The 27,334-nt window shown below is 49.8% G+C and overlaps 1 protein-coding gene across 1 annotated transcript in view; it reads right to left on the bottom strand.

The window, feature by feature from the left end:
- The window catches only part of NPHP4 (nephrocystin 4), a 139,434-nt gene that overhangs the window by 89,946 nt on the left and 22,154 nt on the right, over nt 1-27,334 (bottom strand). The window contains exons 5-10 of the mRNA XM_055582455.1: nt 23,416-23,588; nt 22,272-22,336; nt 18,217-18,372; nt 7,377-7,513; nt 4,086-4,267; nt 3,270-3,396 (exon numbers count right to left, since the gene is read on the bottom strand). Coding sequence (XP_055438430.1) covers nt 3,270-3,396; nt 4,086-4,267; nt 7,377-7,513; nt 18,217-18,372; nt 22,272-22,336; nt 23,416-23,588 — 840 coding nt within the window. The remainder of the gene's footprint in view (nt 1-3,269; nt 3,397-4,085; nt 4,268-7,376; nt 7,514-18,216; nt 18,373-22,271; nt 22,337-23,415; nt 23,589-27,334) is intronic.

Below are 27,334 nucleotides of genomic sequence, written 5' to 3'. Positions count from 1 at the left end.
ACTGATAGTGACAGTGAAGTCGCTCAGTCGTGTCTCACTCTTTGCGACCCCATGAACTATAGCCTACCAGGTTCCTCCATCCATAGGATTTTCCAGGCAAGAGTACTGGACTGGGTTGCCATTTCCTTCTCCAGGGGATCTTCCCGACCCAGGGATCGAACCCGGGTCTCCCGCATTGTAGGCAGACGCTTTACCATCTGAGCCACTAGGGAAAGACTGAAGGCAAGAGTAAAAAAGGGTAGCAGAGAGTGGGATGGTTGGATGGCATCACCGATTGGATGGACGTGAATCTGAGCAAACTCCGGGAGATAAGTGAAGGACAGAACAGCCTGCCATGCTGCAGCCCAGGGGGTCACAGGGTCGGACACAACTTAGCAACTGAACAACAACACTGCTTTTGTTGACACTTGGAATGTCCCCAGAGCTTTTTAAAATGAAAGAAAAGGGAAAAAGGGACTTGCAGGCTGAATGCACCCGAAAACACACTCCATTATGGACTCCGAGGAGAAGCAGGAGCAAGCCGGCAGCGACCCGCCCCCTCCAAGGCCGAGCCCTGACCTTGCAGGAGCCCCCATGGCCATGTCCCCTCTGGGGACACGCCTAGGGGAGGGAACGAGAGCCCAGGCCAACAGCAGCAGGGCTGTCTTCTCCGCTACATCTAAGTTTGGTCGTGACGGGAATGCCTGAGTCAGCGCTCACCACCGGAATGCTAACCCCGTACTCGCTGCTTCACGCAGCACGTAATTTGTGCAGAAAATCATTTCAGACGCCAGAACATTTCCTCTCCAGATTACACTGAAGAAAGTACACTTGATGACAGTAAAATGGAATCCAATATTCCATGTTAAGATAAACCTCCACATCAAAAAGAATTGATGAGCTATTACAAGCCACATTCTAAGAGCTCCACGAAGCAACAACGCGTGGTGGACCCACCTGCCAGCCAGTGAGCATTTCAATGAAGAGCTAAAAAATAATAATAATCAAGTGTCAGGTAAGTCATATCAGTTTCAGCACGTGGACTTTATAATAGCAAGTGGATCATAATTAATATTCTCGAGGAGACACTATCTACATGTAAATGAGTGGCGAGAGACATGGAGCCCCCCATGGAGGCTCCAGGCCTGCTGCTCTTCCAGGGGTTCCATCTGCATCGGCCCCAGCCCATGCCCAAGACAGCAGGGGTACCTTGCACCTCCGCAGGGTGGGGAAGGGCCTGAAGACCCTCCCTCCTGCTGTAGTCCCACCCTAAGCCCATTCTGCCCACCCCATGCAGACAAGCTTATCTGCACAGAGTTGCATTTTGGCTGAAACTTCTGGAAACAAAGAAAGAAAAGCAGAGCTGGAAACAACAGCTTTGTGAGAACAACGGAGATCACTCGTTTGGCTGCACTCAGAACACCTGCCTCTGGGTCAGCTCACCTGATACACGACAGAGAACAGACATCAGAGGGGACCAGGAACTAACATGGTAGCTGTGCCAACACCCCATTCTCCTTCTGAAGGCCCCCCAGAATCACCCTCTGTCCCCTGTTTTTCCATCAGCTGCACAGTGATGCAAGCAGACTGACCACCACAGAAGGCATCTTGTGGCCTTTTTTATTCTTAATTTGCTTGTTAAATGATCTTTTCTTTTTCAGTAGAGCTACCACACGTTTCCCTGGTGGCTCAGATGGTAAAGAATCTGCCTGCAATGCAGGAGAGCCGAGTTCAATCCCCGGGTCAGGGAGATACCCTGGAGAAGGGAACGGCTACCCACTCCAGTATTCTTGCCTGGAGAATCCCATGGACAGAGGAGCCTGGTGGGCTGCAATCCATGGGGTTGCAAAAAGTTGGACACAACTGAATGACTAACACTACTACCACTACCATACGACCCTGCATTCCCACTCCTGGGCATACACCCAGAGAAAAACTTAGTCCAAAAGGACATATGCACACCAGTGTTCTCTGAGGGACTATTTACAATAGCCAAGACAAGGAAGCAGCATAAATGTCCATTGGCAGAGGAATGGATAAAGAAAATGTGGTACATATATACAATGGAATACTCAGTTCAGTTCAGCTCAGTCGCTCAGTCATATCCGACTCTTTGCGACCCCATGAATCACAGTATGCCAGGCCTCCCTGTCCATCACCAACTCCCGGAGCTTACTCAGACTCACATCCATCGAACTGGTGATGCCATCCAGCCATCTCATCCTCTGTCGTCCCCTTTTCCTCCTCCCCACAATCCCTCCCAGCATCAGAGTCTTTTCCAATGGAATACTACTCATCCATAAAAAGAATGAAATAATACCACTAGTAGCCACATGGATGGACCTAGAGATTGTCATACTAGAGTGAAGTAAGTTAGAGAAGGAAAAGATAAATATCATATGACATCCCTTATATGTGGAATCTAAAAAGAAATGATACAAATGAACTTAATTACAAAACAGAAACAGACTCAGAGGATGAACTTATAGTTGCCAGAGGGGAAGAATGGAGGGAAGAGTTAGGGAGCTTGGGATGGATATGTACACACTGCTATATTTAAAATGGAAAACCAACAAGGACCTACTGTACAGCACAGGGAACTTTGCTCAGTGTTACGTGGCAGCCTGGATGGAGGGGAGTTTGGGGGAGAATGGATACATGTATGTGTATGGTTGAGTCCCTTCAATGTCCAACTGGAATTATCACAACATGGTTAATCAACTATACTCCAATGTCAAAGTTTTAAAATTTTTTTAAAATAAATAAATAATGATATTTGCTTTTTCAAACAAAAACCTGAATCTTAAGAATAGCATGGTTTGGATTTTCCAAAAAATCTGTATCAATGATGTAAATGATGTCTCTCTGTAACCTTTTCTCCAACTGAATCCTATAAATTCTTGCTCTTGGTTCTGAGACAGGCACGTACAAAGTCCACTCAAAGAAAATATCCATCTCTTGTGCAGATTCAAGCTTTGCTACACTTCGTATCATTTGAAAAATGCCCTAAAATGGCCCCATTTTTCAAAATAATTATTGATTTAATAATTAGGATTAATGCTATCATGAAGCCTGCTGCCTTCTGAAATATTCACACCATCTGCCAGCAGAACATACTGTTTCCATACAGAGCTATCACCAGAAAGAAGTGATTTCTAGTCACGTTCCATGCTTTTTATCCACATCATTAATAATAATCACACTGCTTTTAACCAAAAGAACACTAATGGTGACTATGCTTATCCTCCGTGCATGCAGCCCATCGTGGGGCGGGAACCCAGTGTTCTTACATTGCCGTCCGCCCCCGAGGGGCTGTTAAACACGTACTCCAGCTGGAAGACAATGGCGAACGCGGGGTGACGGACCATCTCAGGGAGTCGGAGACGGCTTCTCAGGACCAGCGCCTGGTTTCCAGAGCTGGGCCGAGAACATAGAGAAGGGGTGAGTCAGGCAGTGGCTCCCACTGCCCGGCACCCAACACCCCTCATTAGCTCGGGCCCTGGGGCCCCTGGTGCTGCTGCTGCAAGAGTCCCCCTGAGCAGTGTCCCTGTGCTCTTCTGGACATTTGGCCACCAAGGTAATGTCCCAAACCAGAGCGTGTTTTAGGTGCCGCAATCAACACTTGGCCAAACTGCCAGCACTGGGAATGGGAGGACGGAGAGTCTCCGGGGAAGTGCCCCCTCCAAGGCCGGCTTCTGCCCAGCCTCACGTGTGGCACCCCTGGGAGATGTCTCTGATGGTGATCTGAGGAGCCCGGGACTGAATCTAATGGCAGAACTTCCTGCCCTCCGGTTCCCTGTCACGTGAGGGTCATAGGACACTTCTGGAGGGAACCATGTGGGGGCTCCACGGCTAGAAGTATCTGTAACACTAACCCCAAAACCATCAAGGCACAAAAACAGGATCTTTCCAACTGCAGGATGCTGAGGTCTGCTGTGATGCTGTGACGGAGCAGGAGGAAAGAGAAGCACCGGGGAAGGACCCAGGTGGGAGAGCGCATCCCTCACGTGGAAGAGTGATGGCCTTTCACTCTGATCCCTGGTTGGGTGCCCACCCCCGACGCTCATCTCCACAGGGGGCTGGACCTGGGGCCTCAGGGGAGATACCTGGCCTTGGAAGAGGAGCCGACCTTCCGGCTGAAGCTGGCAGAGCGTGTCAAGGCCACCTCCAGCTCGGGCACCAGCACGAGGACCTGCGGCCGCTGCACGAACCCCAAACCATTGTGCACGCCCACGCACAGGCGCCTCTCCAGGATCTCCAAGGCGCCGACATCCAGAGGGCTGCCCGCCTAGGAAGAGCACAGAGTGAGGCTGGCGCAGAGCAGGGGCAGGAGCTTGCCAGGAAAGCCCCCAGCGGAGAGGCCGCCAGGGAGACAAAACGAGAGGTGTCAGGCCTTCCAGACCAGATGGAGCTTACTGAAAATATGATAGAGTGTTAGCTGCTCAGTCGTGTCCAACTCTTCGCAATCCCATGGACTGCAGCCCAACAGGCTCCTCTGTCCATGGGATTTCCCAGGCAAGAATACTGGAGTGGGTTGCCATTCCTTTCTCCAGGGGATCTTCCCAACCCAGGGATCAAACCTGGGTCACCTGCATTGCAGGTGGATTCTTCACCATCTGAGCCACCAGGGAAGCCCGCCCAAGGAGCTTAGTAAAGCACTATCCAATCAGGGTGGGTTGGCCTTCTGGCACTTTCTTGGTACTTTGGGGGTTCCTCAAATAGCATCACCTTGTAGAGGAATCACCCCCTAGATTCCCAAATCAGCTAACTCTCACTTTCCAAGGCTGCGCTATGATTCTCAAGATGCAGCAAACTAGCAACAAGGGGACCTGGAGAAGGAAATGGCAACCCACTCCAGTGTTCTTGCCTGGAGAATCCCAGGGACGGGGAAGCCTGCTGGGCTGCTGTCTCTGGGGTTGCACAGAGTAGGACACGACTGAAGCTACTTAGCAGCAACAAGGGGACCTGGCTCCTCCAACAGAATCTGGAGCTCTGGGGTGTACGGGCCCCCAGAGTCAAGGGCAGGCAATGATGGAGGTGCCTAGAGGCTGAACACAGAGAGTGTCAACACCTCTGCCCTCCCCCAACTCAGACACCTGAGACTTGGGGTGGATGGGGCAGCAGTAATCATAACCCAATAAAAATGGAATCTGCCCCAAAGTGATCTCTGGATATTAAAGTGTTTCATCTTAACAAAAAATGTACAGGCATGCTAACAAATGGACAAGGATACTCCTCCAGGCTATTATTGTTTATTAAATTATGTGATTGGTGCAAAATGATCCCTGAATTTTTGAGTTTTCTTCATTGCTCATTAATCATGCTGAACTGACCTAAATGCAGCCCATTAGTCTTTGAGTAATGAGAATAAAATGGGGGCAGAAACAGTATCTTCTGACTGAATGGGAACAAAAATACAAAGAGAACAGAAATATGTAATAAAGTGATCTTTATGGGAACATATAAAATTCAACAATGATACCCTTAAACATCTCAGTAGTCATAGACAATCTACTCTGAGCAACGGGAAAACAGCAGGAACTACACCAAGAAAAAGTTTGCAGTTGTTTCAATTCTCTGTTTAGCATTTCTGTTTCTTGTGGGACTATGTTACATGGAGCTACATTTTCAAGAATGGGTTGTTGTTCAGTTGCTAAGTCATGTCTGACTCTTTGTGAGACCCCATGGACTACAGCATGCCAGGCTTCCCTGCCCTTCACCATCTCCTGGCATTTGCTTAAACTCATGTCCATTGAGTTGGTGATGCCATCCAACCATCTCATCCTCTATCACCCCCTTCTTCTCCTGCCTTCAATCTTTCCCAGCATCAGGGTCTTTTTCAATGAGTTGGCTCTTCACATCAGGTGGCCAAAATATTAGAGTAGTGTGGGTAGAGAGCAGGAAAAAAAGAGTCCATCTTTTAAAATATTTCACCTTATTCATATATGAACACATATTTGTGTGTGCATGCAATTAATCATTTGCAAGCTTCATAATTTGCTAACTTCAGGATGGGCGCCAGGTGACTGAATCATTCATTCTCACAAATAACAACTCAATGGACATGAATGTGAGCAAACTCCAGGAGATGCTGAAGGACAGGGGAGCCTAGCATGCTGCAGTCCATGGGGTCGCAGAGTCAGACACAACTTAGTGACTAAACAACATGCCAACTGCTGGGGCACATCAGGTGCAGCGCTGTGCAGTGTCCTCCTGGTGCAAATACTCCAGACAGGGACTGGCAGTCCCCCAGTTAACAGGCAAGGGTACCAGGTCCTCTCCACGGCTAAGCACCCAGAGAAACAAAGCAGGGTGATGCTCCAGAGAGCTCGCTGGGCAGGGGGATGGGGGCGCTGCCCGCAGCTCTGGCAGGGCGGCTGGGCAGGATGGCAAATCTGAGACTGAAGCCTGAGAGGGGTTGTGCCAAGGATCCAGATAAGGAATATGCAGGAAAGTGGGCCATGTGTACATGGGCCCGTGTAGGGACAAGGTGTCATGTAGGCAGGCAGACCTGGGCAGTGCCTGGGGGAGTGCCCCTCCCAGAAAACCACTTCAGTGAGCCAAAGTGCTTGCAATGTATAGTCATCTCCTTGGAAATATCCTCATATACTCTGAAAATGTCCCTTGTAAATGTAGACTATTTTACAGGTTTCCCTAAGCTCGTTTGGTGATTTAATTTACTTTTAAATGAAGACTGATTAAGAAACATTAGGTCTTCCCTGGTGGCTCAGACAGTAGAGTCCACCTGCAATGCAGGAGACCCAGGTTCAATCCCTGAGTTGGGAAGATCCCCTGGAGGAGAGCACGGCAATTGACTCCAATATTCTGGCCTGGAGAACCCCATGGAAAGAGGAGCCTGGCGGGCTACAGTCCATGGGACTGCATAGAGTTGTACAGGACTGAGCAACTAACACACACATAAGATACATTAATGTGTGTGTGTGTGTGTGTGTGTGTGTGTGTGTTAGTCGCTCAGTTGTGTCCGACTCTTTGACTCTACAGACTGTAGCCTGCCAGGCTCATCTGTCCGTGGGATTTCCCAGGCAAGAATATTAGAGTGGGTTGCCATTTCCTACTCCAGGGGATCTTCCTGACCCAGGGATCAAACTCACATCTTCTGCACAGGCAGGTTAATTCTTTACCACTGCACCACGAGGGAAGCCCCTAAGATATGTCAAAATGAATGTTAATTAATGTCTCCGGTTAACAGCACTCTCTCAGCAGTGAAGTTAAGACAATGGGCTAGTGCCCCTCTTTAGGCACAAAGAGACAAGAAGACAGAAACAGGGGCATCACTGTGACCGCCCACATCGGGGGCTCAGGAGGCCGGCATCTCCCAGTCTGCCTGCTGTTCCCTCCTCACTGTTCAGACTAAACTCCCCAACCCTGGACTGTACCTCCCGGAAGCAATCGCTGATCACAAGATCCAGAAGTTCCTCCTCGAACTTCTCCAGCGAGGGATACAGCGTGAAGAACAGATCATCCAGGTAGCACGTCAGAGGCTTCTGCAGGCGGGGCTTCCGGAGGGCATCTCCTGGATATGAGAGGCTCAGATGGATGACCCATAGAAACACAACCGCCGGAGGGCCCTTTCACCCACAGGGCTTCAGGCCAAGGGCTCAGCACCGAGAAGAAGGCGTGGGCATCACTCAGATGGACTCAGAGCCGGAGCCCCTGTAAGCCCAAGCCCAGATGCTAAACAGATAAATGACTGCAAATTTCATTTGCTCCAAATTCCTCCCCAAACGTCCTCCAGGAACAAATTTCCTAACTCAGCTATCTAGGGCACACAGGCTGCCAGAGGCAGGGTGACATCTGTTCCCTTCCCCACGGCTTCCTGTCCAGCGAGAGCACAGCCAACTGTGTCATTTCTCATTTCCTTATGCTTACCCTGAACTATGGGCTTCCCCAATGGCTCAGCAATAAAGAATCCACCTGCAATGCAGGAGACGCAAGAGACATGGATTCGATCCCTGGGTGGGAAAGATCCCCTTGGAGGAGGAAATGGCAACCTGCTCCAATATTCTTCCCTGGGAAATCCCATGGACAGAGGAGCCTGGCAGGCTACAGTCCATGGGGTCCCAAGAGTCAGAAACAACTGAGCAACTCAACGACAGAAACACCCTGAACTATGTGGAAACACTCAGACACACATGTGAGCACGGCTCAGCAATAAGCAGAAACAAAAGCTGGGCTGCGAAGATGAGAGAGAAGTCCCATCCCTATCGAGAAGCACCCAGACCGTGAGCTCCATGAGGGTGAGGACAGAAAGGGAGGGCGGCCCGTGGCATCCAGCCCAGCGCCCACGCCAAGCAGGTGAGTGGAAACCCAGCCTCAAGAGGGGAGCATCACACCTGTTTGGAGAGGCTTCTCCACAGGCTCTGGAACAAAGACCACCACCAGTAGGAAGAAGGCAAAGCCAGTCCCCACAAACACACCCCCCGGGGGCATCTGCCCCTCTACATCCCCATCTGTGTCATTGCTCTGGTTTGGTCTTCTCTGCCTCTTCCTAAACTTTTATGATTATTTAAATACTGAGGTACACGGTCTTAGATTTTTAAAAGCCCAATTCCAAAGCTTAAAAAAAACATTGATGTGAGACGCAGTGCCGATCAAACTATGCCAGAAAGAACACTATCTGACTGGAAGGTTATCAGTCAGTGCGGCTGAGAGGCAGTTGTCTCTGTAACTTAGAGTGCATCAAAAGCCTTAAAAATATACCTATCCATAACCAACAAGGACCTACTGCAGAGCACAGGAAACTCTGCTCAATGCCATGTTGCACCCTGAACGGAGGGGGTGTGGGAGAGAATGGATACGTGTATGCGTGTGGCTGAGTCCCTTCACTGCTCACTGAAACTGCCACAGCATGGCTAACAGGCTATATCTCAACACAAATCAAAAAGCTTCACGTTTGAAAAAGAAATCCATATCCACCTTCTGCCCCAGCAATGCCATTTTTGACTCTATTTAGCAAAATAATCAAGAGTTAAGAGATCAGTCATTCAGTCGTGTCTGACTCTAAATAATCAAAGATGGAAGCAAAGCTTTATTTGCAAGAATACTCATTAGAACATTATTTATAACAGACAAAGGCAAGAAACCACCAGATGTTCAAGAATATGAGAATGTTAAATAATCTCTTGCTCATTCATATAAAATGAGAAAAAAATCATATTGTCAGAGATTATTTAAAAGGAAATCAAAAAACAAAAAAAGAAGGAAATAAAAACAAACAAAAAAGAATAATAATCAAAAATAATCATGACATTGTAGGTGAAAAGAACAACATATAACAACATATAAAACTGCATATTACTAGTCCATTTGATAACAAGATTACTTAAAATATATGCATTTTGGGACATCACTTTGCTGACAAAGGTCCAAAAGCTATGGTTTTTTCAGTAGTCATGTATGGATGTGAGAGTTGGACCGTAAAGAAAGCTGAGCGCCAAAGAATTGATGCATTTGAAGCTGAGCACCAAAGAATTGATGCATTTGAACTATGGTATTGGAGAAGACTCTTGAGAGTCCTTTGGACTGCAAGGAGATCAAACCAGGAAATCAATCAGTCCAGAATATTCACGGGAAGGACTGATGCTGAAGCTGAAGCTACAATACTTTGACCACCCAACGCGATGAACTTACCCGCTGGAAAAGATCTTGATGCTGGGAAAGACTGAAGACAGAAGGAGAAGGGGATGACAGAGGATGAGATGGTTGTATGGCATCACCGACAGAAGGGGACGACAGAGGATGAGATGGTTGGATGGCATCACTGACTCGATGAACATGAGTTTGAGCAAGGTCTGGGAGTTGGTCACTGACAGGGAAGCCTGGTGTGCTGTAGTCCATGAGGTCACAAGGAGTCAGACACAACTGAGTGATTGAACTGAACTGATACATTTGCATGTATACACATTTATCTTTTTTCTTGGAGTAGTACTCTGTTCTTGTTTGGTTTTTTTTAACTGAAGTATAATTGATTTTCAGTGTTTCCAGAGTAATTCACTGTGATTCAATACATATATCTGAATCACAGCAAGGTGATTCAGATATACATATTCTTTTTCGGATTCTTTTCCATTATACATTATCTCAAGATATTGAATAGTTTCCTAGGCTGCATAGTAGGTCCTTGTTGTTTATCTATTTTATATATAGTAGTGTGTATTTTTTAATCTTTTTTAATCCCAAACTCCCAATTTATCCCTCCCCCAGCTTTCTCCTCTGCTAACCATAAGTCTGTTTTCTATGTCTGTGAGTCTACTTCTGTTTGGTAAACAAGTTCATTTGTATCATTTTTTTAGATTTCACATATAAGAAAAGTCATATGACGTTCGTCTTTCTCTGTTTGATCTACTTCACTTAGGTCCATCCATGTTGCTGCAAATGGCATTATTTCATCCTTTTTATGGCTGAGTAATACCCCATTGTATTTTTTTATACCATGTCTTCTTTATCCATTCATCTGTTGATGGACATTTAGCTTGCTTCCATGTCTTGGCTATTGTAAATAGTGCTGCAATGAACACTGGGGTGATGTATCCTTTCCAACTAGAGTTTTCGTCTTTTCCAGACATACGCCCAGGAGTGGGATTGCCAGATCATGTGGCAACTCTATTTTTAGTTTTCTGAGGAACCTCCATACTGTTTTCCACAGTGGCTGCATTAATTTACGTTCTCACCAACAGTATAAGAGGGCTCCCTTTTCTCCATATCTTCTCCAGCATTTATCATTTGTACTTTTTGATGGTGGCCTATACATGTATGTCTGTAGACAGCAATCACATATTACTTTATTCCCCTTTTTATGGTTTTCTATACCTTTCCCATCACAAATACACACTAAGGTTTGATACTTCTGAGAAAGTTTATGTACTCCTTTCATCATATTTTTAAGTGTTTAAAGCAGGTCAGTTGATGAATCAGACCCAATTTAAAAGTACAGGTATCCTTATTCACAGTAGACAAAAGGTGGAAACACCCAATGCCCATCAGGAAGTGAAAGAAAGACAAACAAACTGTGGTCCATCCACACAACACAGTATCATCCTTCCCTGGTGGCTCAGAAGGCAAAGAATCCACCTGCAATGCAGGACACCCAGGTTCAATCCCTGGGTGGGAAGATCTCCTGGAGAAGGGAGTGACAGCCGACACCAGTATTCTTGCCTGGAGAATCCCATGGACAGAGGAGCCTGGCGGGCCACAGGCCATAGGGTTGCAGAAAGTCGGACATGACTGAGCGACTCACACTTTCACTTTCACTTTAGAAGAGGAAGGAGATTCTGACGCATGTTACAACGTGGATGAAACTTGATGACATTATGCTGAGTGAGATAAGCCAGTCACAAAAAAAAAAGTACTGCATAATTCCATTTATATGAGGTGCTGAAAGTCATCAAATTCCAAGACAGAATGTAGAATGGGGGCTGCCAGGGGCTGGGGCGGGGGTGGGGAGTTACTGTGTCTGCAGAGTCTAGTTCTGCAAGATGAGAGTGTTCTGGAGACACGGGATTGCTCAACAATGTGAATGTGCTTAATGCTCCTGAACCATGTGTTGAAAAATAGTTAGAAAAGCACATTTTATGACATGTGTGTTTTACCATGATGTTTTTTAAGTGCAGAAATATACAAAGTGCAACCTTTCATAAAATGGTCAAGCGAGTGTCCGAAGCACATCCTGAGCTGGGAGCCTCAAAGTCAGAAACAGGAGAGAGGGAGGCCCAGAGGGAAGGCGGGCACGGGAAAGGGACCCCTCTCCCAGCAATAGGCAGGAACTCAAGGTGCCTCCACCCATAGGAAACACATGCAGGATTTCAGGGAACACAGCAGAAAATCGCCAGGTAGCAGGTCCCTCTGGGAGCTGAGGGAAAGGAGGGGGTGACGCTGGCAGGACCAGAGCAGCAGGAGGTGAGGGTGCAGAGATGGAGCAGAGGGAAGGGGGGTCCACATAAAGGATGCCTGTCACCCCCTTATTTTTGCAGACTGTATATTATTCACATTCTGCAAGTTAATTCATGTGTCTACATCATAGGGCAGGACACATTCCCCTCCAGTGATTTCAGCATTTTTAACACACAACCGCTGTCTTCTTCTGTGACCTTGATCCACAGGACCCTGTCGCTGGCGTGTGCTCGCTGCTTTAGAGCCCAGATAGCTCATTTGCTGGTTACCAAACAACCCCTCGGCTCTTGATCACAATTAAACTCTTGACCAAAAGAGGTGTTCAGGGTCAAGTGGCCCAGGGCTCCATGGGCAGTCATAGGAGTGGGGAGGGGTTTCAGGTAAGATGGCCACGACCCCCACCCCAGAGGGAGATGGCAGTGACCCCTGAGCTCCCTGTGCTCCTGTGAGACCCCCCACCTGCCCCCCACCCCACACTCAGAGCTGCCCCACGCTCTCGGCCTTGATGCCAGCGAGACCACATCATCCTGCCTCCCACCTGGGCTTCCATCACTCAGTCCAGGGAGCCAAAACCCCCAGACACACCCCAACCTCTGGGGCAGAAAGCATCCTGGGGGCACCCACTGAATCCACGGAAGGAGGACATACAGACTACAACAATCCGTGCCGAGCAGCAAAATCACCCATCCCCAAAGATACACCCCAGCATGTTACCAGCTCATGTCCCCCAACGCCAAGGCTTGTTTCCATGGAAGCATGAATGGGAAACAAGTGCCCTTCCCTGAGGGCTGCTCCTTCAAAGGGTCTGCGCGGCCCCCAAGCCAGAGGTCACTCCCTGGTCAACAAGCACTGGGATAGTGAGAACAGCCACCAGCCAGCACTCCCCTCCCCGCCATCTTCAGGTGCGATGGAAACAGAAGGAAACCCAGAGCTGACCCATTGCCTTTCCCAGTGCAAGGGGCCCAGCTCTGAGCATGGCTTGGCCAGAAACCTGTTCTGCAAACTTCCAGAAGCCACGACCAAAGAAAGAACAGCTCTGAGGGGCCCTCTGACACAAGACAGATCAGACCTCCCAGATGCCCTGCGGCAGTCACAGGGGAGCCGTGACAAAGGAGCCACCCCAACTCAAGACAGAAGGAGCAAGGAGCAGCCACTCACCCTTGCCAGGCACACCCCATGTGGCCAGGGCAGGGCTTTACTGACCCATTTCACTTGATCCCCATACACATCTCTCCAGGCAGGTCCTCACAATGCCCCCATTTTACAGAGGAGACCGGCCATGGCAGAGGCTCAGAGTGGTCATGTGGGGCAGAGCGGAGCCTGCTCACCACCTCGGGCCTTGGGGCACTTCCCCAGCATGCCAGCACCACCCACAGGCACAGCTTCACCACCTGACACTGTCGTTCCCTCCTTCAACCAGCACCAGCAGCCAGCACAGACACAAGGGGCCTCGGCAGAGCTGGCCCCCGGCAGGGGGACTGTAGACCCCCGTGCACTGTAAATGAGTGGGTTTTCAGTCATCCGCTGCCACGTTTTTGGGTGGAGATGCAACTCCCAACAGCAGCCCTGCTCCTACTTCTCAATGATGCCTTTTCTCCTGAGACTCTCCCAAACACAGCACAGAGAAAACTGGACGGTGAGAATCCCTCCCTAGAGACATCCTTCAGGGAAGCGCTTGGTAACACGCCCCCACCTGAGGACCTCAGGCTCCCAAGGATGTAGCTCCCCTGTCCAGGGTGTTTCATTCACCAGAACACACCTCCCAAGACAGAGAGAACGTGGCAACAACAGCAATAGAATGTAAACAAAATTAAGGACAATTTAGGCAGGAATGTAAGTGAACTTGAGCTAGTCCACATTTGCTCTAGATGGCATGCGTTCTCAGCATGATTGTAGCCCTCCAGGCTCCTCTGTCCATGGGATTTCCCAGGCAAGAATACTGGAGTGGGTTGCCATTTCCTTTTCCAGAGGAATCTTCCCAACCCAGGGATCAAACCTCCACCTCCCACGTCTCCTGATTGGCAGGCAGGTTCTTTACCACTGGGCCACCTGAGAAGCCCCAGGTTTGCTCTGAAACACCTCCTATGGCCTGTGAGGACCGCGGTTGGACTTGAGGCTGGCCCTCATCCAGGAAGGATGCACTGACTCTGTACTCTGAGCACAGGGGTGCACCCTCAGCCCAGCACGGGGCCTGCCGCCCACAGGGTCTACTCTACAAACACGTGTTGAGTAGTCAGTGAATCAATTAGTATATAAAAGGTATACACCAACCTACTAGCAGCAGTTTTCTCTGGGCAGTGAGGTTGGAAGAGAAAACTTAAAGTTTTATGAATTTATTGGATAAAGATTAATTCTGTCATTTTAACTGTCCTCAGCAAAGGGCCAGAATCAAAGCTGTAGCACACTGGTCCCTGACCCACAGCAGCCTCAGGGAGCATGGCCCTGTCCCTGGTCACTCCCTCACCGCAGGGGATCGAAGTCACTATCCGGGAACTTAGAAGACACGTAGCCCGACTCCGGAGGGTGGGCAGTCAGCTGGGCCTGGGAAGCCTCGTAGGAGAACCCCATCAGTACACAAGGTGCTCAGGCCTGGGGCGCAGGGCCCCTCCCGGGACCCGTATTTTGTTTGTGAAAGTGCAGCCTCAGCAGTTTGGGGCTGGGGAAGCACCTCAGTAGGTGGAGGGCCAGCCCGAGGACACACCAGCCAAGAGGGGCCACCACGTGGCAAGCCTGCAGGTCAGTTCTCGGGAAAGCTCTGCCTAGCTCAGTTTAATAGATGAGGAAGCAGGGCTGGGGTCAGTGAGTTGGCAGATCAGCCCGGGGACAGCCCCGCACCAGCACAGAGTTGGCATGCCGATGCTCGAGATACAGGAGGGAGCGAGGACGAGTTCCCGGGGAGCAGAGGGCAGTAAGCCGGGCCAAGCAGGAGACAAGAGATGACTGACAGCACGAGGGCCCCACAGGGCAGCGGGCAGCGGTGAACCCCCGCACTGACTGCCCAGCACAGTGCTCCGGGCCCCGCCTCACCACCCTGCCAGCCAAACCTCCTGCAGCTACCACACTTAGGAAAACCACATGTGACCCTGCAATGACCTCCATCCATATTTCAATTGAAAACAACCCACTCCTAGCACTGACATATATCTGCTGCTGCTACTACTGCTATTGCTAAGTCACGTCAGTCGTGCCCGACTCTGTGCGACCCCATAGACGGCAGCCCACCAGGCTCCCCCGTCCCTGGGATTCTCCAAGCAAGAACACTGGAGTGGGTTGCCATTTCCTTCTCCAATGCATGAAAGTGAAAAGTGAAAGGGAAGTTGCTCAGTCCTCTTCACGACCCCATGGACTGCAGCCTACCAGGCTCCTCCACCCATGGGATTTTCCAGGCAAGAGTACTGGAGTGGGGTGCCATTGCCTTCTCCGGACATAATCCCCTACCATGTGTAAATAAACAGATAGTGGGAAGCTGCTGTGTAACACAGGGAGCCCAGTCCAGTGCTCTCTGACAACATAGAGGAGTGGATGGAGTCAGAAGGAGGCTCAGGAGGGAGGGGATATGTATACACTATGGCTGACTTACAATGTTGTATGGCAGAAACTAATACAACATTGTAAAGCAATTATCCTCCAATTAAAAATTTAAAAAAATAAAACAGTGAAAGCAACTCACTTCTCCCACACTGTGGTATTTTACAAATGAACAAACAGCTGAGTCCCATCATGATATCAAAATAAAACCAAGCCCTCGGCAAGTTAGACAAGTGATTCCCACCACTGAGGCCAGCACCAGCCCCTGCCTGGGCCCTTCAGGGCCATAAAACACTGTCCAGCAAAACAACTCTTTCAAGAGTGAGTCACAAAAGCCCATGAGATCCTGGGCGGAATTTGTAACAGAAACAATAACCACCGTCAGAAAGCGGGCTGGGTGCCTGGGAGGCTGCGCATGGAGGCTGAGCAAGAGGGTCTCTGTTCCCAGATGGTCTGGGGACTGGAGGGGAGGCTGCCCTGGTCCCCTCTCCCTCAGAGGCGTGAGCACAGCTCTTGCCCACTGAAGGCAGCTCCCGCCCACCTGCTAGAGCACATTCTGGCCATTTGTTTCTAAACAACAACATAAATTGTTCTCCATTTTTGCCATTTTACAGACACCACCTGCATCCCTCAAAGGCCCCAGTGCCTGCCACTCCACATCAGAGGTAAACCGGAGGCCAAGGGGGGCTCAGCTCGTCCAAAAACGCGAACTCAGGGTCGGGAGCTAGACTCGAGCTCCTTGAATCCAGAACTCTTCTCCATGATGCAGCCCTTTACCCTTCCAGCCCGACCTGAGATGCTGAGAACAAACAAGGGGACTGTCTGGACCCCTGAGCTTCTCCTGCACCTCCCAGGAGGGACACAGAAGCAGGTCCACGCTCCACTTCTGTATCTTCATGTTTTAGCTGCAGTTCTACTGACCCCTGCTGGTGATGCATGCACATCAGGCCCCAAGAACATTCTGCTTAAACACCCAGAATCCCAGGTCAGAAAGACTCATCCACTGACTTCTGCAGGTGTGCACCTAACCTGCGTGATCCCAGCGGGTGATGGGGGGCGGGGCGGCGACAGCTCCTCCCTGACCAGTAGGCAGGTAGGCAGGGCCGTGGTAGGGCTTAGAGCCGGATGCAGGTGTCACATTCTCCCGGCAGCATGACCAGGAGGTGCTCTGTCCAGCCTGTAACTCTTACTACTCCTCCCTCTGGGGTAAACACGGGCGCATCACAGGGGGCAACATGGTTGCTTATGGGGGGCTGCAGGGAGGGGGTTAGGGCTCGGTGACCCAGGACAGATCCAAACCCGGAGCCCCCCTCCACAAACACACACACACACACACACACACACACACACACACACAAGAACATGCTCCTGTTCATGGTTAATTGGTCATTTCTCATGTATCATCGTCTCGTCTCTGAGACACTTGAGAAACAATGAGCTCAGGATGGACCACTGTGCACCCATCCCAGGAGTTCATGACCTCAGATGACAAGGTCTGCAGCCCAGCCTAGACCCCAGCACCCAGGCCACGTGCATGGACATTGTTGCTGAGACACACACTCCTTCCTGGAGCTGAGCCTCCTCTTTGGGTCTTGGGTGTTTCTGTTCTGAGCCAAATACTCAGCACCTCCCAGCTCTCCTCCCCGCTGCTCACACCCAAAGCCACACCCTACCTCTCCTGGATGGAGCAGGGAGCCAGCACCCAGAGAAGAGAGGCTCCAGGAGCGCCAGGTGGGAAAGGCTGGTATAGTCCCTTCTTCTAGATTCTTCCAGATGGGCAGAAAAAAAAGCCCCCAGAAGTGCCTGAAGGAGCAGGAGGCCAAGGAGGTGCGGCCCATCAGTAGAACCTAAATGCAGATCAGCCCCTAAAGGGATTCATGGTTGTGAAGGGCTGACCTTTATCCACCAGGAGAATCAACTCCTAAATCACACCAAGACACAGCCCTGAGCCTGTCCCATGGATTTCAGTTCCAAAGTAATCAAGCAGCTTCACTCGCAAGTCGAAAGGTGAACCAGCCCAATGTCAGTGGACAGGTAAATGGATAAACAAAAGGTGGTCCTTCCATACGATGGGGTACTATTCAGCCTTAATAAGCAAGGAAATTTTGACACACGCAACAACACAGATGAACCTTGAGGACCTTATGCCAAGTGAAATAAACCAGTCACAGAAGGACCGATACTGCAGGATTCCACTTCTGTGAGGTCGCTAAAGGAGTCAGTTCACAGGGACAGAGAGCAGAATGGTGGGGGGCAGAGGCTAGAAGCAGGGACAGAGGGAGCAGAGAGATGGGGAATTGGTATTTAATGGGACAGTTTCAGTTGGGGAAGATGAAAAGGTTCTGGAGATGGATGGGGGATGGCTGCACAACAATGCGAGTGGACTTAATGCCACTGAGCTGCACACTTAAAAATGGCTAAAATAGTAAGTTTTACGTTATACCTATTTTACCACAATTAAGAAGTTATAATAACCAAGCCACTGATATGGCGGTCCAGCACAGGTGGGATCCAGCAACAGTGGTTTTCCTGGTCATGGTCGTAAAGACATGAGCTATCTGTCTTATGAGGAGGAGAGAAGGCAGAGAGGACCCAAGGGATGTGAGGTGTGTTCAGGAAGGGAAAGCCAGTGAGACGACACAGCCACCCTCCTCCTCCCCACTCCCCGCTTCTTCTCCCCTACCACCACCGGGCTGTTAGCCAGAGGGACCCAACCAGCGCTCACCCCATGCAGCCCATTTCCTTCAAGATCTGACCTAACAGATACTCATCAGTGACCAGAAACAGAAGAGTCCTCACCTGACTCTCCGTGAGCTGGAAGGAGACCAGGTATCTGCTGCAGACCGGACACCAGCAGGTTCTCGGGAAGAAGGTGGAACACGGGCTCCAGAAGCGGGTGTGGCCTCAGCGTGTACTGCAGGCTGCAGTTCTCAATGAGGGTCATGTGCTTGTTCTCTGGGGGATAAAACACCTCCTGTGACAGCTGAAACCAACGTACCTTCAGTCACACCGGCCAATAAGCCGAGCGTCTTGGGAAAGAGCCAGACAAACAGGAAAAGTATTTTTCTAGGGAGAGGGGGAATTGCTCTGTTTGTTCAGCCAAGAGCAAAAAAGAATCAACCCTTAATACCTCTCTTTGGTAAAACTGCAATGAAAGAGACACTTGTTTCTGATCTGACATAATAGAATCTCTCACTCACCTCTTCCCCTGAGCAGTATAGTCAGGTATGGCTTACTCCCATGATCAGAGGGACCCTGGAGGGCGCTCTGACAAGAATATCTCTTCTTCAATCTCAGCCTCACATTCACTAAGCCCCACAAAGCAGCAGAACTAGGTGCTGGGCAGCCAGCAATCTCTAAGACAGAGTCCTGTCCTCAAAGAGGACACAAGTCTGCAGTGACTAAGATACAAGCCCACTGACACCCGTAACACATGGGAGAATGGGATCCGAATCCCAAGGAAGGTTTGGATAACATGCTGGGGAAATGGGAAGAAGGAAAGCGTCCTCAGAAAGGAACTGCTGGGAACAGCTCAGACAGAGTTCTCTGGGAGGTGGAGGGAAGGCGTCAGCAGAAACTGGGCACAGGACCACAGGGCCTGGAGTTAAGGGGGACACAGACACGCCCTCAACACATGGCCACCAAATGATGCATCCTGCTACCGCTTGATTTCCTCCACTGACGGGACACACCACCTCCTGAGGCACACTAAGTGTTCTCATAAGAACTAAATGTGCATTCATCAGAAAATAAAACTGTTTTATTGAAAATTGTATTTTTAATATCTGACCACTCCACACATGGGATCTGCTTACTGTAAGATGTTAAATGCCCTAAAAGGCACTCTGCTACATGGCTGGCTGGAGAGCACATTGGTACAACCTCCATGGAGGGCAAACAGGGGAAATAATACAAAACTGCACAGGGAAGGGCCCCCAGACCAGCAATCCCACTTCCAGGAATTTACCCTACAGATCCACGTGCACATTCACAAAAGGGCAGATGTTCACTGTACTTTCAACCCTCTGCTCCTACAGAACAGCTCCAAGTGTCTGTTTGGCAGGGGGCAGTTCAATCACAAACAGCAATTCAACTAAATGCCACCCGGTGGTAAAAAGAGTGAGCATGCTTCCTAGTGCTGATATGAAACATCCTCCAAGATAGACGGTTAAGGGGAAAAACAAAGGTCTGGGATGACTAGACGGTGGCAAAAACAAGACCATGGGTGTGCACATTCGCTCGTGTGTTATCAGAAGACCCGGAAGGACCCACAAGACCCCAGAGAAGAAATCACCTGTGATGTAGGCAAGGAGCTGAGCACAGGAGTGAGGAGACCTCATCTGAACCTTCTCACACTGTTTCATACTTTGAATTCTGGATTATGGGAATGCATCATCCAGTCAAGAAAAATACCCCACATTTTTGGAAATGCACCCTGAGAGGATGAGCTGTCAGTCTGTGGCTGTCCCTCCTCAGGCCCCTCACAACAGTCATAGCCCCCATACCCTCCACCAGAACCATGGTCCTAGAATGGACCTGGGTTGGGGGTTGCTTGCTGTATAACAGTTACTGAGTCTAAGGATACTTCAGGAGAGAAAATGCTGGCAAGTCAATGATTAAATTCAATTGGGAAATAACCTAAAAGGGTTTCCCTGGTGGCTCAGACAGTAAAAAATCTGTCTGCAATGTGGGAAACACTGGTTTGATCCCTGGGTTGAGAAGAAACCCTGGAGAAGGGAATGACTACCCACTCCAGTACATCAAGGCTGTATATTGTCACCCTGCTTATTTAACTTATACGCAGAAATCCCAGGGACAGGGGAGCCTGGTGGGCTGCCGTCTATGGGGTCGCACAGAGTCGGACACGACTGAAGTGACTTAGCAGCAGCAGCAGCAGCAGAGTATATCATGAGAAATGCACGGCTGGACAAAGCACAAGCTGGAATCAAGATTGCTGAGAGAAATATCAATAACCTCAGATATGCAGATGACACTACCCTTAAGGCAGAAGGCGAAGAAGAACTAAAGAGACTCTTGATGAAAGTTAAAGAGGAGAGTGAAAAATCTGGCTTAAAACTCAACATTCAAAAAACTAAGATCATGGCATCCGGTCCCATCACTTCATGGCAAATAGATGGGGAAACAATGGAAACAGTGACAGACTTTATTTTCTAGGGTTCCAAAATCACTGCAGATGGTGACTGCACCCATGAAATTAAAAGACGCTTGCTCCTTGGAAGAAAAGCTATGACCAATCTAGACAGCTTATTAAAAAGCAGAGACATTACTTTACCAACAAAGATCTATCTAGTCAAAGCTATGGCTTTTCCAGTAGTCATGTATGGATGTGAGAGTTGGACTATAAAGAAAGCTAAACGCTGAAGAATTGATGTTTTTGAACTGTGTTGTTGGAGAAGACTCTTGAGTGTCCCTTGGACTGCAAGATCAAACCAGTCCATCCTAAAGGATATCAGTGCTGAATATTCATTGGAAGGACTGATACTGAAGCTGAAACTCCAATACTTTGGCCACCTGACGCAAAGAACTGACTCATTGGAAAAGACCCAGATACTGGGAAAGATTGACGGTGGGAGGAGAAGGGGATGACAGAGGACGAGATAGTTGGATAGCATTACCAACTCAATGGACATGAGTTTGAGCAAGCTCTGGGAATTAGTGATGGACAGGAAGTCTGGTGTGCTGCAGTCAACAAATTGCAAAGAGTCAGACATGACTGAACAACTGAACTGAACTGAACTGACCCACTCCAGTATTCTTGCCTGAAGAATTCCATGGACACAGGAGCCTGGCGGACTACAGTCCATGGGGTCACAAAGTCAGACACGACTGAACAACTAACACTAAAAGCCAGTCTTTATCATTAAAGCTAAGTTTCTGACTAACTGTTCCTCTATCATGAGATTTTCAGCAAATTCAGGGAGTGGAAGTAGGCTCAGGGTTTCACACAGGCTGGAAGGCAGACACCAAGTTCCCACCATGGAATCCAGGTAACATCTCAGAGACAGAAAGTCACCCCCCCCGACTCCCCCTAAATAGATCCGCCTCCACTGCTAGAACCCTGTTCACATCCCCCAGGTCAGAAAAGAGCCCCACACCAGGCCCCTGAAATGGCCTGTCAGCCCATCCCCCTGCTTCACCAGGCACCCCTCCGTCCACCTTCCACTCAGCCAGCAGCCAGGGGGTGCCTCACGTCTCTCCCAAGGGCACCCTGGCTGCTCGGTGGGAGAAGCCACAGAGGCAGGCAGGAAGCTCACTCTGCCCTAAGGCGGCTGCTCAGCGCTGAGCCCACACAGAGCAGGTGCTCCTGCAGGATGTCCTTGTCATTGGCACCACTGGACACCTTGCTGTGCTAGAGACGACCCATGCACTTTCTGGTCAGAGGCTTCTGGGGACAGCCGGTGACCGTGACAGACAGCAACTACTCACTCGGGGGCAAAGCTGCTACCCTGAGGCCAGGGGGCCAGCAGCCCTCCCTCCAGGTGGACCCCATGGGGTCATCCTCACAAAGCTGTGTGCTCCCTTCAGGCTCATGTGTCTCAGGTCTTTAAATTTTCCTTTTTTTTTTTTTTTTTTTTACTTTTTGGCTGCACCGCTTGGCATGCAGAATCCCAGTTCCCCGATCAGGGATGGAACCTTCAGCTGCTGCAGTGGGAGCACAGAGTCCCAACTGCTGGGCCACCAAGGAAGTCCCTGGGTCTTTAAATTATGTCAGACTCCAAGCCCACGTTCCTCAGATCTATTAACACCTGAGCTAAGCTGGTGACGCTCTAATACTCAGGGAAGTAACATGATGAGCAGGTGCTGTGGAGGCCTGGCCAGGCCGCGTCTCTTACGTTCTATGGGGTCTTGAAGGAGTGGGTGGAGGAGGGCTCTCGGGCTCCCGTGATACAGTCTCAGCCTGCAAAACAAGACGCGTGAGCCGCACATCAGCACCTTGCATTCAGTCACAGGACCCCAGCTATGCTTCTCAAAAGGAGGGCCTGTGGGGACCTCCGCTCCACCCCTCTGGGAGCTTCCACCACCCTCTGCAGGGAACAGAGACGCCTGAGCACAGCATCAGCTCCATGAGCCCACAGTGCTGGTGGGCAAGTTCGTCCAGAGTACACACTGCATGGTCCGAATGCAGCCTGAGCAAGGGCACTGGAAACAATGCCCGGGAAGCAGCTTGTGCCTGAAAACATCCCAAGATTTGAAACAACATTTGAGGGGCTTCTATGGCTGTGTGTCTAGAGTGGTTGTTCCCAACCAGGGAGGATTTTGCCCCGTCAGGACAACTGGTAAAGTTTGGAGATGTTTTCGGCTGTCACAGCTGGGCAGGGAGGGGGCTACTGGCATCTCGTCGGCTGTGAGACTATACATTGCTCAGGACGGCCCCGTAACAAAGGCATACCTAGCCCAAAGTGTCCATGGAGCCAGGGTGGATAAGCCCCCATCTACAGTGACAACGCAAACCCCACCACGGCTGAAATGACCACACACAGTCTCGCCCATCTGGGCACGTCCAGGTCCTACCATAACAGAGCTTGGCACAGAGCAGACCCCCAGCCAGTGTTTGCTGAGTGAGCCCCTACTGCTCCCTGGGCGCTTGTCTGGGAAGAACCTACTGCTTACACTCCAGACCCTTAGGAGGTGGACACTGCTGTCCATCAGGCACAGATGATGAATTCAGAGTCAAGAGTTTAAACAACTGGCCCAAGACCCCTCAGGAGTAAGGATGGAGCAGGACTCAGCCCGTATCCTCCTTACGTCAGATCCCACCCCCCTGGCCAAAGCTAGTCCTGCTCCCACCTGGAGAAGGATGGCTGGGCTTACACAGGAGCAGCAAACACGGTTACAGCCTGAAGCAAAAACAGCCCCAGGAGACCATGATAAACACACACAAACTGACAAATTCAGAGCTTCCTACTGTGGACGAGCAGTTAATTCACCACAGAAAGATGCTGGGAACCCCGACGACTGAGAAAACGAGGCAGATACCGTTTGTCCTGGGAAGTGGAAGTTGGAGATTCCGGCTTGTGGCTGAAGATCCGAAGAATTCCAAACCCACAGGACAGAGTCTGGAGGGTCCCGTCTCGTCTCCTGCCTTCAACGACCACCTCCACCACGGCCACAATATGAGGGTGGTTCAAGGACGTGTGAAAATACAAGGGCTGCCAAAGAGAAGCGGACAGAGTGAACGCTCTCGACCTGCAAGGAGGGAGCTCAGGGACGCAGACGGGCTCCCTCCTCACCTCCACCATTCTCACGTCGATGCTGCAAACACACCATGTGGGGAACAGCATCCCTTCCAGGCACCAGAGAGAAGTGGCCAGGAAGGGACCCCCCAGAGACAGACACTGGGGTCACAGCTCCTCCTTCCAGGACACCCAGCATCTGCTTGCAAGACTGCTTGCTTCTCCTGTGGGAGTTTTTCACCCACAAAAGATGCCAAAAGACATCAGATCCTCTAGAGAGGAAAGGGGTTGGGGCAGCCATGCACCCCACCCCTATCACCTGCCAGGACCATGAGCCCAAAGATATAAGTAGCCCATGGCACCCATGCATCCAGTGAACTGCCCACCACACCCACACGTCCACCAAGCTGCCCACATTGCCCACACATCCACAGAGCCCTTTCATGCAATGCCCAAACTTCAATCACAACTCACCAATACTGACTCTAATCCCTGTTTCCTGTGGAAATACTATGAGGCTGCATCTGAATGAATTCTTAGTTTTAACTAAGCAATATCCTGGGATTTCTTGAGGATTTCATTCTGTCATCCCCAGTCCAGAATGAGATGGTTGGACAGCATCACTGACTCAATGGACATGACTTTGAGCAAACTCCGGGAGATGGTGAAGGACAGGGAAGCCTGGTGTGCTGCAGTCCACAGGGTCGCAGACAGTCAGACATGACTTAGCAACAGAACAACAACAAAATATAGCCTTGAGAATATTTAAGACAAGGTTTGGTGAGGCGGGGGTCCAAGCCAAGCAGAGGATACTCAAATTGCTACTAAAAGGTTTCCCACTTGTAGCTTCTCCACGGGGTGGGGAGTGAGAAAGACAACACAGACGGGTCAAACCCAGCTCCTGTCGCTGAGACACACCTGGCCACATGGGAACGGAAACACCTTCCTTCTGCCACTGTTTCCAATCTCCTGAAATCCAGTGCAGTCACTCTAATCTAAAACTAACAAACGTCGTAGACACAGATAATAGAAACGGAGGCACTAACTGGGTTTGAGAATCTTCAAGGAACAAGCGTCCCGAGAGCCCAGGTCAGTACTGAACTGAGGCTCTGTACTCGAGGGGTCCCTGGAATCCCGCGTCCTTGTTGGGGCGAAGCCCAGGTGGTAGGGTCACCACATGAGCACAGAGACCACCCCCCAACACAGGGCCGGGCCAGGCCAGGCTGCGGCAATGTGATTTAAACTTGGACTAATCCCCCATTAACGAGTCATTACCACGGTGTCACCAAGAAAACGTTTACTGTAATCACAGACTGTCAGCCCAGGATAACAGAGAGACACATTAAAACATCAGCCATGAGATATAAATCGTTATTCTATTATCTTTTATTGCAAAATGATGAAATAATGACCACTTACAGCTGACAGGTGGTTGGACCAAGAGAGAATTATGCTTCCGTTTCCAAGACTTGAGTACTGTTTTTAAAAGCCCCACCGTAAAGTCAGGTTTGTCATTATCTCACCTCCCACATTTACACCTGTGCATATCGGTTTTATGGACACTACCCACTTTTCTTCTTGGCAGTGAAACAAACATTGTCAGCTCTGATGCAGAGCAGCCATAATCCTCCAGCTTAGAGGTCACCTTGAAATCCTTTGCCCGGAGGCAGTAGGACCAGCTGCTTTGGGCATGTCCCAGGTACCAACTGGGCTTCCCTGGTGGCTCAGCTGGTAAAGAATCTGCCTGCAGTGCAGGAGACCTAGGTTTGATCCCTGAGTTGGGAAGATCCCCTGGAGAAGGGAACGGCTACCCACTCCAGTACTGTGGCCTAGAGAATTCCATGGACTGTAGAGTCATCCATGGGGTTGCAAAGAGTTGAACACGACTGAGCAACTTTCACTTTCAAGTACCAATTCATGGCTGTTGTCTCTCCCTTTCCTTTACCACTGCAAACAATTATTCTGAGACCAAACTAACCACAGAGCCCCACTTTGGTCTGTCCCAGAGACTCCACTTTCACCAGCAGGGTCGGCCTTGGAAGCTCAGCATGTTACAAGGCAACACAAGAGCTGAGTGCCTCATCCCCTCACTACTGATGGGTAAGGAGTAATGCTTTTCCAAACATGATTTACTGCCTCTCTAATGAGTGCGCCGCACATACTAAAGAATTTCTAGGGACTTCTCTGGTGATCCAGTGGTTAAGACTTCGCTTTCCAATGCAAGGGGTGAGGGTTTGATCCCTGGTCAGAGGGCTAAGATCCCATGTGTCTCTTGGCCAAACAAAACAAAACACAAAACATAATCAAATTGGAACAAATTCAATAAAGACTTTTTCAAAAATGGTCCACATCAAAAAAAAAAAATAATTTCTAAGGAACCTAGAAACACAATTTCAGATCAGATCAGATCAATCGCTCAGTCGAGTCCGACTCTTTTCAACCCCATGAATTGCAGCACGCCAGGCCTCCCTGTTCATCACCAACTCCCGGAGTTCACTGAGACTCACGTCCATCGAGTCAGTGATGCCATCCAGCCATCTCATCCTCTGTCGTCCCCTTCTCCTCTTGCCCCCAATCCCTTCCAGCATCACAGTCTTTTCCAATGAGTCACCTCTTCGCATGAGGTGGCCAAAGTACTGGAGTTTCAGCTTTAGCATCATTCCTTCCAAAGAAATCCCAGGGCTGATCTCCTTCTGAATGGACTGGTTGGATCTCCTTGCAGTCCAAGGGACTCTCAAGAGTCTTCTCCAACACCACAGTTCAAAAGCATCAATTCTTCGGTGCTCAGCCTTCTTTGCAGTCCAACTCTCACATCCATACATGACCACAGGAAAAACCATAGCTTTGACTAGATAGATCTTTGTCGGCAAAGTAATGTTTCTGCTTTTGAATATGCTATCTAGGTTGGTCATAACTTTCCTTTCAAGGAGTAAGCGTCTTTAAATTTCATGGCTGCAGTCACCATCTGCAGTGATTTTGGAGCCCAGAAAAATAAAGTCTGACACTGTTTCCACTGTTTCCCCATCTATTTCCCATGAAGTGATGGGACCGGATGCCATGATCTTCGTTTTCTGAATGTTGAAGAAACACAATCTAGCCCTCAAGAAGTTCAAAGGTAAAGGTTAATTTGTTGTTGTTCAGTCGCTAAATCATGTCCAGCTCTTTGTGACCCCTAGACTGTAGCATGCCAGGCTTCCCTGTTCTTCACTATCTCCCAGACTTTGCTCAAAATCATGTTCACTCAGTCCGTGATGTCATCCAACCATCTCATCCTCTGTCACCCCCTTCTTCTTCTGCCGTCAGTCTTTCCCAGCATCAGGGCTTTTTCCCATGAGTCAGCTCTTCGCATCAGGTGGACAGAGTATTGGAGCTTCAGCTTTAGTATCAGTCCTTCCAATGAATATTCAGGGCTGATTTCCCTTAGGATTGACTGGTTTGATCCCCTTGAAGTCCAAGGGACTCTCAAAAGTCAGCATGCTGCTGTTGCTGCTGCTAAGTTGCTTCAGTCGTGTCCGACTCTGTGCGACCCCATAGACGGCAGCCCACCAGGCTCCCCCATCCCTGGGATTCTCAGGCGGGTAGAAAATGCACACCCTGCCCATGGCCGACCAGCTCGGAAGTTCTATGCAAGTAAAAGCCCTGGGGATGAACCACCCAACTCTGTGGCTTCAACCCTTCAGGCACCCGGCCGGGGATCCCCAGAGGAGCCAAGTCACCTAGAA

This window comes from Bubalus kerabau, chromosome 5, assembly GCF_029407905.1.
Source record: "Bubalus kerabau isolate K-KA32 ecotype Philippines breed swamp buffalo chromosome 5, PCC_UOA_SB_1v2, whole genome shotgun sequence".
Lineage (NCBI taxonomy): Eukaryota > Metazoa > Chordata > Mammalia > Artiodactyla > Bovidae > Bubalus > Bubalus kerabau.
The sequence above is the reverse complement of the archived record's forward strand: the minus strand, read 5'-3'. Positions and strand labels throughout refer to the sequence as shown.